Genomic DNA, 17,204 nt, shown 5'->3' with positions numbered 1-17,204 from the left:
GTGCGTGCTCTCCCGAAACCGAGTTGCGGTGTGCGTTCGTCGCCGAACGACAGCATCATAGGTCTTTGACGCGTACGTTCTAATTCGCGTGAGCTTTAAACTGTGCGAAGTTTACGATGCGGCGGTTGGGCACTCGCAAAGAAAACGTGCGGTCGCCCGCTCGTTCACTGGCTGGTTTAGTCGTCGTTCGTTTAGTCGTTTGCTCGTTCGTTTAGTCGTTCGCTTGCTAGTTCGTTCAACTATTAGTTCGTACGGCCACTATGTCTGAGACGCGCTTGCTATAGGGCACCAAGGCTGGTGCGTCCGTGCCCTCTGCCAGCCTTTGAGCGTCATAGCTGATACGCAACGCGAATTGAAGTGGTAGGGACGGCGTGGATTATTTCGGTTACTGGGCGTTTGCTTGAGGATGTTGACATTCGATCGTAAACGTGTTATATACAACCACCAAGGTAGATATACCTGGTAGCGAAGCTTCTATAGAAGCCCATACGTTCAAAACATGGCGGTTCTTCGGCAGTCCATGGGGCTTAGCGCCATATGTGTGAGGAGGGAACACTTCCGGCGGGAAAAAAATAATGTGACGTCATATCCGTTAAAGACAGAAGTGACGTCATTTTGTTCTCAAAGGCGCGATATTTGTTTTCGGAGGCCTGCCACTACAGCTGTATATTCAAATGCCCCGCCATACGACTTGATGGGCGTTGCGAGCTTTCAGCGCGGAAAGCGATGCAGGAAAAGGTCAGCCGTACGCGTGTCGAAACCGCACCCTTGCGCAGAACATACTTAGTTTGGAGGCCGACGAACGCTTTGGGCGTAGAGTGCTCGTCCTTTCGTCAGGCGCCAAGCCCGTCGGCCAGCGCTGTCGCACGAAAACAACTAAATTAAACAATTATCCGGCCGTCGCAACTTACTGCTTTTGACTGAATAGGTTAAGAAACAAGGAGACTACCCGCGTCACCAAATTCAGACAAACGTCGGCAAGCAAAGCAACACAACATGTGAGGGGGGCGTATTATAACAGGTTAACTTTACGAGCGCGCCTTTCTGCACACTTCAAGAGCTGCATTGCATTGCAAGTGATAGCGGCTTCAACGCCCGCCGCTATCGGTGGGCGCTCTTGTGGTGGGCGCTGAAAAAAGGTATTTATTGATTATGATCAAGTAAAATAGAGTTGTTCTTTTCTCTCCATGCGTATATAAAATTGATTAGGAATTGTATTTTCGTTGAATGAATCTAACTGTGTCTCTCTTTATTTATAAAACGCTTTTTTTCTTTTCCAGTGTTTGTTCCCTCCAAACATAGTCGCGCTTCAATCGCTGCTCCCATAACCACCCTTGCTGATGTCGGTGACAATTCGTTCTGAACCGCTTTTCGCCCGAAGCTTCGCGACCTATGTGAATCGACCTTGCAACCACTCGCAACAAGATCTTGCGGCACTCGCTTGCCAAATTTAGCGCACGCGATACATTCGGAGTCGTCACGGTACGGCGTTAGCGCTCGTTTAGATACTTAAAAAAAGTTGTTATCAGAACAGGAAAAAGAAGCTGCCGTCACTGCCGTTGCGTTGCGGCGATAGGTAACCCTTGGTACACCCGGGAACGCTTTTCTCAGACGTTTCTTACTTGGTAATATTGTGTGGTATTTTTTTAGGATGTTGTTTATGTTTGGGCGGGCATTAGAATATTTGTTATAAAGGCTGGCGGTCTATCAGATTCTGGTGTATGTTGTTTTTTTAGCTAATGCCGACTGCCTCTCTAATCTTGACGCGACGTCATAAGCCCCGTCGAGACGAATTTGTGGATGGTTTCGTTCCGCTTGCGTTACTTTAAGGTCATTTAGGTGGTGAATATAATTGTTGTCTTCGCCACAGATTATTCTTATTCGTTTCGATTGTCCGACAAAAATTCCTCGCTTGCAGTGTCGCAGGTGATGACTGGTTTAGTCTAAATACTGCTGGCTATCCGTAGGCTTCCGGTAAAGTGTTGTTCTCAGTTTTCTATTTTCTATGTAAACCGTTGTGTCGAGGAAGTTGATCCGACTAGCAGAGTGGTGAGCAGTAAGCCTGATACTCGGGTGAAAGCGGTTGAAATGGCTTATTAGGTCGGTTAGCGCGTTCCTGCCGTGTTCCCATATTATGAATTTGTCGTCAATGTAAAGCAGGTAGGTGTGGTGTTTAAAAGGGTATGATTTTATCAGGTTTGCTTCAAGCTGTCGCATGAAAATGTTGGCATATGTGCGAGCGAATGATGTTCCCATGCTTGTACCGAAAGTTTGTAATGTCGTGAATAGAATCGAATTCAAAATAGTTGAGCGTGCGAACTAACTCTAGAAGTGACTGGCCAACTTTAGGAGCGTGTGCTTGAGGATTGATGGCGAGGTACTTCAAAACGGCGTCAATTCCTTCACTCTGGGTATGTAACTGTAAAGGGCAGAAACATCTAAAGTTACTAGAATAGCGCGGTCAGAGAGGATTTTGTTAGCGTTAATCGAGTCGGTAATTCTAAGGAAGTAGGGCGTATCTTGAACAAAAGATGGTAGGGTGGTTGGGATGTTTGACAGATGGTGATTTAAGAATTTAGATAGTGACTCGGTAGGTGTGTTGTTATTTGCCTGGGATTTCTGCTATAAAAATTTCTTCTACGGGAACCTTATGTATTTTAGGAAGAAGGTAGAAGCGGCCGGCTTCTTTGTTATTGGCCATCATGAAGCGACATTCAGACTGGGTGATTAGTTCCTGGTGCAGCAGCTGCGCTATCGTACTTTGGACAATGTTGCTGTAAACCGTAGTTGGGTTACTAGTCGAGTTTTGTATAATGGCCGTGATTGCTCAGTTGTTTGAAGGCCTCATTTTTGTACTTTTCCGTGGGCCAGATTACGATACTGCCGCCTTTGTCTGCTGGCTTTATTACCAGATCCTTTCTTTCCACGAGTTCTTTAAGAATTTTGTGTTCAGCAGGAGACAAATATTTCCGTTTGCGGCAATGCCGCGAGGACTCTAGAATGTCCTGTGAGATTAGTTTTATGTATGGATCAAGGTCTGGGCACTGTTCGGCTTCCGGTGCCCACGTGCTAGGTGTTCTCACAGAGTCCTTCATCATGTTTTCCTGCAGCGGGCCTATTGAAAAAGAATTCCTTGATCCGCATGCGTCTTGAAAAATCTTTTATATCTTTATGGAGTTCATACTCATTTACTGCGTTGTTCGTGGGACAAAACGTTAGACCACGTTTGAGGAGATCAACTTTATCGGGATTTAAACTGTGATACGTCTGCTACGTTGCTGCAGTGCTCTCGATGCTCTCTCGTAGCACTATCGGTGGTGCTGTAGGGGTCATAGTAGTTTTCTTAGGTGGATCTGCCGCTCTAATGCCTTTGTTTTGGTATTTATCTAGTAGGTTTTCCTCCCCAGTTCCGACGAATTGTTCAAGTTCTCTTTTCTCGGGTTCAGATAAGTTTATGCTTTCGAGCTGATTAGTAATTATCGCAAGTTGTTCCCGGCAGTGTTCTTCGAGAATATCAATTAAAGAGAGCGACGCATTTTCTAGGGCAGCATTCCACTTCAATAATAGTCTCGAGGGTATAGAGCCAAGGGCACATCTAACCGTAATTCTAAGGCCTTTTGGGAGTTATTCGCTGAACATATAGTGCTGATTTAGTGCTGAACATTCATATTACAAAGGCTGTTTGAAATTTAAGATAATAGCCGTCCGTCATCAATTTAGCTTAGCTGAATTTGACCACCGATATTATTAAATTGAATTTATTTGCAGCAAAGGCAGTGCTGCGGGTGACCAGGGAAAAAGCTATTTACGACACCTTGGGGAGACCTGACACCACAACACTGAGCAGCAGAGGGACGATTGGCTAAGAGTGCAATACAGTACGACAACATCAAAAGCAATGCCACAACCACCTTTCATCATTCAGGTTCAAGGAATTAGATACGTGCTTAAAGATAGAGAAAAAAAGAACAAAGTAAAACAACTAAAAGTCTGACAAATCGTAACAGGGCCATAAAGCAGTACAATGTGATTGAATACCGAAAAACGTTCAACGTAGAACAAACAGGATTGTATCACAGGCTATCAAGAATTCACAGCCAGTGGGCTCCTATTTATAAATGTGCTTCTCATTTCGCGTAAGGAAGTAATAGTCAATTTTTTTTCATTGTAAACAGTGTTTAGTATTGTGGGCAACAAGAACTGCAGCCTTTGATTACCATAATTTGTACGGCATTTGAAAACGTTCCACTGTTCCGGTTTCTGCACATTATATGCGGTAACATTTTCCACTAGCTATTATATGCTATCGTTCGAGCTGCAACTGGAACATTTCCCATTAATGAAACGCATCCGCGGTTACAGCAATTTCATTATACACTTTGAATGGAGCGTAATACGACACACATGCTGCGTCTCCTTAAGTTAGCACTTGTGGACCTCATACTGGACTATAACTTAGCTCAATGTTAAAGCAACATTATTCGGTGCAGTGCAAATGTGGGCTTCCATTTCCTGCATTGCTTCTTGTGATTGTGTGGCACTGACCTGTTAATGTTTCTAAATTATACATATTCTTTCTTGCAGCCATAAACCACGCTGATGCTACAAAGCAGCCATTGGAATCACAAGTATAGTCAAGAATTCCGCACACGCGTTATGACAAGCTACGGAAGCTCTGCAGATGAAGTGCCAGACTTCGACTCGACGGAACCATCGGACGGCAAAAGTTTACAGGGTCTTTCCAGAGACTATGAGATGCCTTGCACAGCAACCGACCAAATAACGTGCCACATTGTCCAGCACCTGCCTGCTTTGAACAAGTGGCTGCTTTACAACCAATCTCAGCTCCGAGAGTCAACGGGAAAGTGTGGACAGTTTTCACTAGTGATCTGGCGTTGGCCCGTCCTGAGGACTTCAACGGATGACACACTCCGCAAGCGGCGTCAAGCAGACATTCTCCTGAACGGGCTACTAAAGACACATCGGTGCATCGGAGAAATTAACTTCCTTTCATGTGAATTAGCCACCGAACACTCACCGGACATTCGTTCGGACGCTCTTGCACAAAACTCATCCGTTAAAGTGCTAAAGCTGAACACTAACCACATAAACGACCGCCTTTGGGCTGCCATTTGCTCACTAGTACAGATTGAGGAATTCAAAATCGAGCCCGGCAAGTTCTGTAGCTCTCCAGTACCCTCTGCACTAGCGGCCCTTCTGCGGACAGCGCAGTCTCTGATCTCCCTCGGTGTTCCAGACTTGTGGTTCGATGAAGCTCAAGCTAACGAATTTCTGACAGCGCTCACTGCAAACGCAACTTTGAAGGAGCTTTCGATCCGGGAGTCCATGAGATATGGCCCTTTGCTGTTAAATCGCTCCGCGTTTGCCGAGTTTCTCAAGAGTACGCTCACCCTCACCACTCTGACCATCACGATCCCATTTTCTGCGTGTTACCAGCAAGCACAAAATCACTGGCTCTGGATCCTAGAGGGTCTCGTTAAGAACCGGACAATTCAGAATGTGAGCCTCGCATACGTGATAGTGGACGAAGAAAGCTCCGCGCTAATAACCAAGATTTTCGCAGAAAATAAGGTTATTCGCACATTCAGCATGATTTCAAAGAGAGAACGTTTGGATGCTCGATTTATGTCGATGTCTGAATGCTGGCTTCGGGCGCTCGCCGAGAACAATACTCTAGAAAATATACGATTACATATTGCCATATGGACGACGAAACAGTGGAAGCACTTCTTCAGTACAATTGCGAAGCAGAAAAATATGAAAAGAGCAACCATTCAAGTGACCCTTGGTGATCGCCATCTGCTGCCGGAGTTGTGTAAGATGTTGAAAGAAACCGGTGCTGAAGACAAGGTGTCTCTAGGACAGTTCAACGTTGGAGAGGAACGTGGAATAGTCGAATGCAAGGCAATCTCAGGTCTGCATGCTTTTAAGGGCCAATACGCTAAAGCTGAACTCTGCAGCATTTTGAAAATCTTGCCTTCACTCCACCACGTGAAATTCCTTTGTTTGGAAATCGCCGTTACAGGACGTAGACACTGCACTATGTTCATTCATCGGCGAGTACATCACCGCAACTCATGCACTGGAAAAGTTAGACTTGATGCTACGCAGCGATCAAATCGAAGACAATGCTGGAGATCCTTTCTTGACAACTTTCATAGAATCGCTTCCACGCAACAAAAGCATTAAGCACCTCAAAGTCTGTGTAAGCCACATGCAACTTGAACGAATCAAGCTTTTGGCTGATGTAATTCTACTGAGCAAATCAATTCGAACCGTCTCCTTTAACGTTGAAAGGTCCTGCAATGGGGGCATGTTTTTTCGGCGCTTGTCGGTCGGCATAGTGGACAATTACCAGCTCCTCGGCGTCGCTTCAGGTTACTCGTCGGCGGGAGATAAAGCTTTTGAGGATTGGTATGGTGTTCTGGAAGTTACACGCCGAAACAGTGATCTACTTACGAGAGCCGCTGCATTCGTGAACGGGGATCGACAAGACAGGTATGTGAGCATTTCTTACAATAACTGTGCTGATGAACGTGTTTTTTTTTCAAGTCTGTATTCTGTCTGAGACAACTGAATCCCCAGAATTCATTGTTAGTTCTCTTTTTAATTCATGCTATGTCACCCTCTACCACACTAGCCCCCAAAATTATCTGCCGTTTGTTTTGCTTCCCGTAACACTAAAGTAGGTGAAGAACTGCCGTATCAACACAATGAGTGAAATATAGCTTGTTATGAAAAATTCAGGTTAAGAAACGGACAGCGCTCCGAAAAACAAGTAGGAAACTCAAATACGCCGTAGAGCTTGTTCGAAACTATAGGAAAAGCAATACGGATTGATTTTCGAAAGTATATATTTAAGAATGCGATTGTTTTGTTCAAAAATTAACTGGGCACATATAGTTCTTTTACACACTTGGGTAGGTGGCTGAGCTTGTTCAAATGAAAGAGCAAGGCCATGATAAGTGCGGATGTAGTTATAACCATATACACTACTACGTAGCGCCAGAAAGTAGATACGTCAGTGCTGTGTGAACTTTTGCGTTGCCCTTCTTTTTGGCAATAAGATGAAGTTTCATACAATTTATTATTGCGCAAGCATTATATTACCGCAGAGATTGCTCCACGTGCCAGGTACGAGCACTCTCGCGAAGTATCCTTCGAGGGGTCTTCATCGCACCGCCGTACGAAGAGCGCCAGCAACGCCTCGCGCATGGCGAGACAGCGCGTGTCTCTCGTGCACACGGCTGCGCGTGTGCTCAACCTACGGACGTGGTTGACTGTAGAACGGGACTCCGTTAACTCTGCTTGCCACTTGTGTGAATGTGCTTTAGTTTCCGGGCAGAAGTTGGCCTACAATAAACCAGTTTGTTTAGTGTGCTTCATTGAAGTTTGCTACAATATGGCCAGTGAATCGGAAAATCTGGCGGCGTGACCGTAGATGCTGAAAGAAGTCACGTGGTCACAGCCAATCAACGGGGGGCGCGCGCGGCGTGGGCCGCTGGGTTTCTTGAAGCGCCATCAGTTGGCCCGCACCACCGCACATGCGGCAGCGCTGGCGCCGGCCGTGCGTGGGAAAGAAGTAATCAAGGGCACTTCGGTATCCCTACGTGGAGGGATGCCAAAGCATTGCGACGTCTTCCCGATGACGCCTCGGCCTCGTTCGCATGTTTGTGTGGACGTTCAAATCAGCCGATCAGAGCTACTGATTGAGACGTGGAAGTCGAAGGTTCGTCCATCGGAGCGCACGACAGAACTCAGCCGAAATCACTGCACCGACTGGCAGCGCCTTGAGGCGCGACGCTATATATAGACCGGCCACACAATTGCCGCTTCCCGGCAACAGCGGCTTATTTGCCTTTACCGGGCACAAAAAAGGCCACATAATTGCCTTTACCGGAAAACGCTTGTGGCAAATGCTATGCGCGATGGCGAGCTTTCCGGTTCTCTTTTTTCTTTTCCCCACATGGCTGGTGCCGCTAAAGTCCCTAGATATTTTTTGCTTTACATCTAAGGACTTTAGGCGCCGCCGCTTCCGCGGTGATAATGATGATGATTTAAGGACATGCCCTTTGAAACGCGGCGATGAAAAATAGTAGACTAGCCTGATTGATTTACTCAAATGTAAATGTATACATCTCCTTATATTTCTCCTTCAAAATCTACCTTGTACTGCTTGCCTATGACAGTAACATGTCCGGTTGTATCAATCTCTTCCCTGCTTTTGTAGCGTGAGCTACACTGGCCGAGGTTCAGCAGTTTCGCATGGCTCCTGGAGAGTCGTGCTGCGCATGCGCGAGGAGCAGTGACGTCACACGGCGCACAGCTGGCGCGCCGGGCGTTTGCGCGGCGTTTGCGCTGGGCCCGGCGTTAGCGGGGCGTTTGATCGTTTGCGCTGGGCGTTTGCCAGTGGGGTGTAGCCATGCAGGAGGAGAGCGAAATTGCTGCTCAGCGGCGCAGAAGAGCGGAGAAGCCGAACTCATCGGATCCCGAAGTAGTTGCCTCGCAATTAGCCGTTGAGCGAAGGAATAACGAACAGGAGGAGGCTAAACGTGCTGCGGAGACACCGGAGCAAAGGGAGGAACGCCTAGCAAAGCGGCGTCGCCAGAGGGCTGAGCGACGTGGCCGACCATCTCAGCAACAGCAACAACAAGACGCCGTCGATGACGCCAAGGCTCGCCGATTGACTGACTATACGGGGAAACTTAGCGAAAGCGCCAGTGCAACTCGGACCTTCGAGACGGACTTCGTAAACAGTCCGTTTGGATATGTGTGCGACGTGTGTGTAAGACTGTGGCACATGAAAGACTTGACGCCGGTAAGTAGTGCCATGCGTGAAACGTTGAGTTCAGCGGCGCCGCCGGGGTGAAACCGTGGCGCGGGTTTGCACAACGTGCAAGAACTTTCTCGTTATGCAGAAGATTCCACTCTTTAGCGTTAACAATGGGTATCGTTACTCGCCTATGCCACCAGGTCAACCGGTTCTGAACGATGTGGCCGACTTAGCTCACGCTACGTATATCCTGGCGTAGCCGAGCTAAGCCACTGCTAATTTATTCCACCAACACTCCAAGCGTGTCTTGCTTATCTCGACTTCTGACCGCTTGATGCTTCCGTCAACTTTAAATCCGAGCGCTTCTGGAAGGTGTACGTTACCTACTGTTTTCATTGAACTCCTTCGCATTCCATTAGGATGTGCCGAGTGTTCTCCGAATTTTTGCTGCAGCATACGCATGCCTGATCTAGCCGCGATTTTGTAGCGATTCCTTCCCCGATGATATTTCTTCTCGCACTTTTCGCGCTGTGTCAGTGGTCAGAGCGACGTCCCGCCCGCGTTATCAAAGCGATCAGCCGGCCGTGAATGGTGGATAATTAGAGTGGCATATAATCGAGCTGGAGGCATCGCTACAAAATCGCGGCGCTAGTTCCGAATATTTGTGCCTGTATCCTTTTGACCTGAGGCAACCGGCTCGAGCCTTAAATAGCAAGGCACTACTCTCTTAAATGTTGTTCTGGCGTAGCAAAACTGAGTGGAAAGGAGGGACGGAAAGTTACGCTGCGCCAGAATCACATTTGGAGCATGAATTAACTAGGCCAACATCGCACTCGGCTACTACCCTTCTTGTTATTATACAGGCTTTCCCTTCTAATTTCTTTGTTCTTGTAAATCTCCATGGTCCTTTTTGTTTCCATTCCTTGCATCCCGTTCACTGTCACCGTTTCTCTCAGATTCTTTCTGATGACTTCTGGTTGTCTATTTACACTTTCGTTTACGCTATACTTGGTTGCCAACTTTCTTGATCTCTTCCTCCATTCTGTGTCCACGCTTTTCAGGTACCGATACTTGTGCAGTTTAGCCGCCCACTTATTTTCCCCATGTTCCCGAGTTTCTTCAAAACTAATTTTGCTCGGCGCTTCTCCGACTTCAAAAGAGGCCAAACCCATTTCACCCTGCACTGCCTCATTTGTGGTTTTACCGTGCGCTCCCAAAGCCAACAGGTCAACCGATCTTTAGTTATCTTCCAACCCCGAGAAGATGTGCGATTTTAAGCACAGAATGGAATTTCCGAACGTTAGCGCTGGCACCATTACTCTTTTCCGGATTCCATGCACCACCTCATGCTTGTTGTGACCCCACATTGCTCTATTTCATTATTGCTGCATTCCGCTTCCCCGTTATTTTCAGATTATCTTGGTGGGTGCTTGACTAAGTCGTTCGTTCGTTTATGTATACGCCGAGGTACTTATATCGCCTGACTACGTTTATGACTTGCTGTTGAATTGACCCCACGTAATTACTCGTCTCTTCATTAGATACCATAATCCGCAATTTCTCTGTGCTAAACTTAAGGCCTAGATTTGTCGCTGTGTTGCCATAGATATTCGGAAGTGCCCGCAAATATCTTGTATTGTCCGCTAGTAGTACTATGTCGTCCGCGTACATCAGTCTAGGGACCTTCTGTTGCACCATTTGCCCTTTCCACATGCAGGATAAATAAAACCCTAGTTCGCTGTTTTACAGTCGTATTTCTATGCCCTTAACATAAAGCGTGGACAACAATGTAGACAGAGGACATCCTTGCTTCAATTCTAGGTGAATTCCCACCACCTCATTACTTTTTCGAACTTTCCATACCTCTTGTACTCGGTTGTTTCTATATGTATATCTCGCTCAGCATTTCCAGGAAAGGATTATCTATGCCTTCGTGCTTAAGAATATCCCATAACATTTTTTCTGTCTTGGTTGCTCTTTAATATCTAGAAATGCTCTCGATAAAGGCCTGAGCTACTTAAATGTCTATGCACTGAGTTAGTACAAACATCCTATCCTTTAATCGTCTGCCTGGCCTGAACCTAATCTGTAGTTCCCCCAGTGTCTCATTTTTAAAGCCTTAGGGGTCTATGTTAGCGGTTCCCTTGGCGGTGACATTCCAGTGACCTTGGCGAAACTGTGCCGTTACGAAAAATGGCCGACGCCGTAAAGAGTACAGAAACACGTCTAAAAATGCTCGTATTGACATCATTTCTCACTGAGGTTCGCGTAAACAAAGTAATTCAGTGTCTTTGAAAAGAAAATTCGGTAAATTTTGGTCTGGGCGGGAATCGAACCCGGGCCTCCGCGGTGCGAGATGAGCACACCTCCCTGAAGCCGCGGCTGCTCCACGGTTGTGACTTACTAAAGGTGTCCGTAGTGCGTGCCTGATTGCACACCTCACGTGGTCACAGAGTCGCACTTGTTCCACTGCTTGTACGTTCGTCGACGTCGTCTTCCACAGCTGGCTGCGATTGCGCTGAGCATATCAGCGTTCCCATACTGCCCCTTGCGCTCGTCCCAATGCTCGCGCGTTCGTCGTCTTGTTCCACAGCTGGCAGGATTTAGCCTTAACACTTGCTTACTTTTTTTCAACCCGACTTCGACAGCTCGAATTTTATGGCTTGCATTGCCATTCCATATATCACCGACGTTACTGTAACTGGCCTGTACGAGTTTGTCTTATCCTTATCGCCTTTGCATTTGTAGATGAGGTTCATCTTGCTTTCACGCCATCCAACCGGAATTGTCTTCGTTTTATTCACTTGTTCTATGGAATTAGTCAGCAGTCTCTTGCTCTTACGACGAAAGTTTTTGATTGGCTGTATTGGGATTTGATCGGGTCCAGCTTCCGTGTTTAATATTAGAGACATTTTGTTCGGCTTTTTTTCCAGTAAAAGCTTTCACAGCTACATTTCGATCTATCAGGCTTCTCTGTTGTTGGTGGATCAGTTTGAGTCTGAACTACCCTTTCTATCGTGCCGAAGTTATCTCTAATAACGTCTGTGATGTACCGCAGCGCATCGTCTCCTTCGTAGATGTCACTGTCTTCATCCCTTATAGTTTTTTGGGAATATTTAGTTGTAGCTCCGTGTGCTCTTATATGGTTCCAGAATTTTTTTGGGGTGCCCGTGTCTCCTTTATTTAATTTTCTCTTGCATGCACGAGCTCACTCGCCACACATTTATTGGTATTTTTTCCATCTAAGCAGCACCTTTTCTTCGTGTAATTCCAACTTTTTGGCTTCTAGATTATCCCTAGACGCCTGTTTACGCTCTTGTATATATTGCTTTATTTCTTGTTCAACAACTTACGTGGTTTCCTGTTTGCAATCCAACAATGTTTTTGCCGTGTCTGTCTTATTTCCTGCTGCATAACGTCTACCAGTTCCTTATATTTCTAGACTGCTGCAGGGAAATGCCTCCATTTTCTTCTCTATGTCTTTTGCGATATATGGTAATTGCTTTTCATTCATTTTTAAAAATGCTGATGCTATTGGTTCCTGTTTTGCATTAGTATTTCTCCCAAACGTTAATGTTAAACGTCTATGATCGCTGCCTTGGCTATTTTTTTCTTTTTCGTATGTTACCATTTGGTCTAGCTGTTTGTAGACTATTTCTGAGACAAAGGCAATTAGTCGATACATGACTGCCTGTTGCCGCATTTCCGCGTTACCTGTACATGACACTAATTCTCCCTGTTAACTACTATAAGGTTCTGTTCATCACACAGATCCAGCACTAGAGAACCGTTGTAATCAGTATATTTGTCTAAATCCTCCATGAGCGCATTTATATCTCCTACTAATACCACCTGGCCTGATTCCTTGAAATCATTAATATCGCTTCTAATGCAATCAATCAATCCTTTATTTTTTTATCTGTGCTGTCACTACTTGTCCACAGGTAAGCTACTCCAAGCCACGCCTTTTTGCCTCCCCATGTGCCGCTAATATATAGGTGCTCTTCATATGTCTCTTTAACCCTTTACCATTTCATACCTCACCTAATTAGCATGCCTTCACCTTTCCTTGACCCACTCATTCTGCTGCAGACTTCCCATATGAAATTGTCAGTAACAGGCGGCTGCTACAAATCTCGTAGATTCGTTTCGGTCAAGGCGTACACGCAAATAGCTTCGTTATTTAGCTGCGTTTGAATTTTCAGCCACTTTCCTTGCTTGCGACCACCCTGCATATTTATGTAACAAATTTTTACCGTCTCTATACCTAATCTCTGCGCTCCTTGTCTTTATTCGTTTTGGCCTAATTCTTCTCCTTGCTGGTGTGCCGCCACATCCAATACTTAATCTTCCTTCCGTGATTTCATGAGGCCCGCCTAAAGAAGCTACTGCCCGGGCCGCGAATTGGCGTCCAATCGGTGCTGATACACTCTCGCTAAAATGTATCCCGTCACGCACAAAAGCGCGCACGCGGCCTTCTCGGTGCACTTCTCGGTTGATCTAAATGACCGTAAAATTGATTGCCTTAGCTAGCGTCAAAATTTCTCTGTTTACTCCAAGCACTGCCCTTTCAATTGCATACCCCTGCCATTCAACCTCTGGCACCGTGGAGACTGCCGATTTGTACTTCGTTTGAAACATTCCGGAGGTCGTTGACCCTGGCACTCGTCGCGATCCCTGCCCCTCGTAGTGATCCCTGCCCCTCGTCGCGATCCCTGCCCCTCGTCGTTGCAGTACGTCAGAAACTCCGCATATTATCACGACTAGGTGCCTCTCCTCCATTGTGTGTTTGAATCGCCAACAAAAACAATTCGACGCTTTTCCTCCTCCTCGTCGCCAACAGCTGCACTTGAGGCCGCGATGCCCTCCCCCCTGTCTTATTCCCACCTTCCGCTTTGTTGTCTTACGCGGCCGGCGCATCAGTGGTAGCCCCTTCGTGACCATCACTCCGCCGCTGCTTTTCGGCGGGGTGGTTCCGGCTTCCTTATATGTACTCGCTTCGCTGTCAGCGCCGTTAGCGGTGCTCGCATCAAGACATTCACCATTGCTTTGCGAAATGGTGTCCCTCAGCTTCATTTCAGCTTAACTTCTACCGCCTTCGTTACCTTCTGCTCACTTTTGAGTTCCTTTTCTAGCTTTCCAGCCCGCTTGGCTACCTTATCCTCCTCCCCGCTTCTCCTTTTTATCCGCTCACCTTCGCGGATGCGCTGAGGTGAGCGCCACCTGGGGGTGCGTCAAAGAACCCAGTGGCCCCCGCGGTGTGCGCCTCCCTGTTGACCGGCTGTGAGCCACGTGACTTTTTGTACAAACGCAGGCTAGAGTGTACTAGAATGGGGGAGTGGGTTCAGCGGACGCGTTAGCAAGCGCCGAGGGTGAAGCAAAAAACGCGGAAAATGTGGCGGCGCTGCCATCGCCTTTTTCTGTATCTCCGGCCAATAAACGTTCGCTCCGGCTATTTCGGCAGCGCTCATTGGCTGAGGCGAGCTCGCGGGCTGAGCGGCTGTCGTCTGCTCGACGCACCGTCGTTGTTGCGTCGTTTGCGTTCTTTCCGCCGCTCTTTTTCTATTTTATTTACAATAGGTCGGTGGGGAATAATCTCAGTGTTACCGCCACCTAGTATCCGCCTGTCAAAGCTCCATGCAGCTGCGGTAGGGTCTCCGACGTGACAAGCGTCCGGCCGGCGAGCGGGGCCGCTCATTCGGAAGAAAGTGATGGTGGCGCCACCTGGATTTTCAATAAAAAATGCCTCGGCGCAGAGCCTTCCTTGCTCCCACTCCCCCAATCTAGTACACTCTACTCCGGAGACGTCGCCGGATGTTCCTTCATGGGCCATTTAATGCTTTCGCATTAAGAAAGAACCAGAAAGCTCGCCTTCGCGCATAGCGTTCGCCGCAAGCGTTTCCCGGTAAAAATTACGGTGCATAGGCGCCAGTTGCCGGGAAGCGGTAATCTTGTGGCCAGTCTATATATAGCGCCGCGCATCGCAGCGCTGCCAGCCGGTGCGGTGATTTCGGGGAGTTCCGTCGTGCGCTCCGATGGACGAACCATCGACTTCTATTCAGTAGCTGCGTGTGGACGTCCACATAAACATGCAAACGAGGCCGAGGCGTCATCGGATAGACGTCGCAATGCTTTCGCATTCATCCACGTATGGATACTGAAGTGCCTGTGAATATTTTAGTAGAAGCCAGGTAGGGGAATCAATTCGCATGATCAAACACGTCGTCTCGCTTTTAAGCATGAAATGCTTTTAGCTCCCGTTGTCGGCGACCTTCAAGTGACCTTGAGCCAAAAGACAGAGCCGTCATCCGTGCACTAAAACGAACTCAAACGAGAAAATCCTGGCATCGTTGCCAGAACAAAATGAGATCATCCCTTCAAGTAGTCAAAACTTAAGGAAAGGGGGTATCTGGGCGCCAACCCTTTGTACCGGAACATATTACATACGCTAGTTACTGTCAAAACAAGTTCCAAAATATTGCTTCCTATTTCTTCCTAATGTTTGTTCACAATATTCCTCAAGCTGTAACTTCTAGTACGCGGAAGTGCTATTTGCCATTTCCAATAGCGACGCTGAAAATGCAGATATAGGGCAGCATACACTTGACTGTCATCTTTTGGCACTTAGACAAGGCTGTCTGTGCTCATTTCAACGTCACCGGTCCGTGAGTTGGCCGCACATTTGCAGCCGACCACTTCGACGCGACAAGAAGAAAAAGTAGTGACAGACGCATAGCGCGCTGCAATGTTGGAAGAAGACCCGACGCGGTGGCTCAGTTCGCTAAGGCGTTGCGCTGCTGAGCACGAGGTCGCGGGATCGAATCCCGGCCGCGGCGGCCGCATTTCGATGGAGGCGAAATGCAAGAACGCCCGTGTGCTGGCGTTGTAGTGCACGTTAAAGAACACCAGGTGGTCAAAATTAGTCCGGAGCCCTCCACTGCGGCGTGCCTCATTATCAGAACTGGTTTTGGCACGTGAAAACCCCCAAAAGTAGAAAGAATGTTGGAAGAACAAGAGTGGTTGAAGGCGGCGGCACCATAAGCAGCAAAAGACGCCATATGGCAGCCATTTCATGCTTTACATCTACTCTCGATTATGCGAGAGCCGTCTTTTATTGGTTTAAAGTAGGAATGCGATCGCAGATCAATCATTAATGTCGAATAATTTTACTAGGAAGGCAACGGCAAGTACAAGGCCCTTATTTAAATATAATCAGATCGACAGACGCCACGCTCAAGGCGCACTACCATTTCGTGTGTCTGCCGTCATTTCTCGTATCAAAAATCCCCGCGTCATGTGTCTCGTTTACTTCATTCAAAGCTGTCGCGCTAAACACACTAGCTTCACGCATGAGACGTGGACGTGCACATGTGGTAAGCTATAGCGTACTTCCGTCTAGCCAGAGGTCTCACAATTTCATGACTATCTTTTCAGATGCGCTGCCTGCGCACTTGATCGAGTCGTTCGTCACACTGCGCTGCCGGAGGAGGTTGCCAAGCAAGCTTCAGTGAGCGAGGCAGATGCATCTGCGATGGTTCGCAGGGCATTCGGGCGTCTGCAGGACTTGGACGAATTCATGCGACTCTCGGGAGTCGTGCGAGAGAGAGTTGTGTGCCACCCGCGCGACGACGGACGCGTCCAGTTGGACGGCCTCAACCACTATTGCTGGGCTGCAGTGAGGCGATACCTGTTCATTGGTGACATCAAGGACTCCACATTTACGCGACCAAGCTCTTATTAAACAAAGTGAACACTTTCGTTCATCCTGAAAAAAGGCAGTCCTTGTATCATGCTTACCCCTTTAAATATTTTTACATCTAAAAGCCCTCGGAGCCAGTGACTACGTGCGTGCTCGTTTTTTGTGGTTACACCACCTAGGTTTGATGGCTCACCCACCAACTTCATTGACCAGGCTCCTCAATCTATTAAAGGGGAAAACCTCAACTGTCTCACGAATCCGTCGACCTTGAGCGAAAACGCGTCGGCTACCCGAAAGGTACAAAAAGACTACGAACCATGGACCTTTGGTGGGAGTCGAACCGACGACCATAGGTGGGATGCGAAACCACGACCGTCGGTGTTAATAAAGGCGAAGTTAATTAAGGCAGTTGTTACGATATAGGTAAATATGGCACTCAAACCCACGACCACGGGTGGGAGTCGAACTTTCGACCTTTGTAATTGAGTGGGATGACTAAGCGAAGTACACAAAGCGAATTAAGGGGATGTCTAAGCGAATTAAGAGAATGAGTAAGCGAAACTATAGGGATGACTAAGCAAAGTAGACTAAGTGAATTAAGGGGATGTCTACGCCATGCGTCCGTCTTTAATTCATCACCACTTGGGTTTTCGCCTTCAAGTTGTCTTAAGGATAACTTAAGGTTGTCTTAGGTGTTTTCGCGGCTTAGTT

General features: G+C 47.4%; 1 protein-coding gene across 1 annotated transcript; it reads left to right on the top strand.

Annotated features, from left to right (window-relative positions):
• Positions 1–4,596: 4,596 nt before the first annotated feature.
• LOC125945351 (uncharacterized) lies at positions 4,597–16,607 on the top strand. The gene is made up of 2 exons (XM_049667114.1): positions 4,597–6,519; positions 16,229–16,607. Exons 1-2 carry the CDS (start codon positions 6,122–6,124, stop codon positions 16,533–16,535), a joined length of 705 nt encoding a protein of 234 aa, XP_049523071.1. The 5' UTR covers positions 4,597–6,121; the 3' UTR covers positions 16,536–16,607.
• Positions 16,608–17,204: the final 597 nt, after the last annotated feature.

This window comes from Dermacentor silvarum, chromosome 5 (assembly GCF_013339745.2).
Source record: "Dermacentor silvarum isolate Dsil-2018 chromosome 5, BIME_Dsil_1.4, whole genome shotgun sequence".
Lineage (NCBI taxonomy): Eukaryota > Metazoa > Arthropoda > Arachnida > Ixodida > Ixodidae > Dermacentor > Dermacentor silvarum.
The sequence above is the reverse complement of the archived record's forward strand: the minus strand, read 5'-3'. Positions and strand labels throughout refer to the sequence as shown.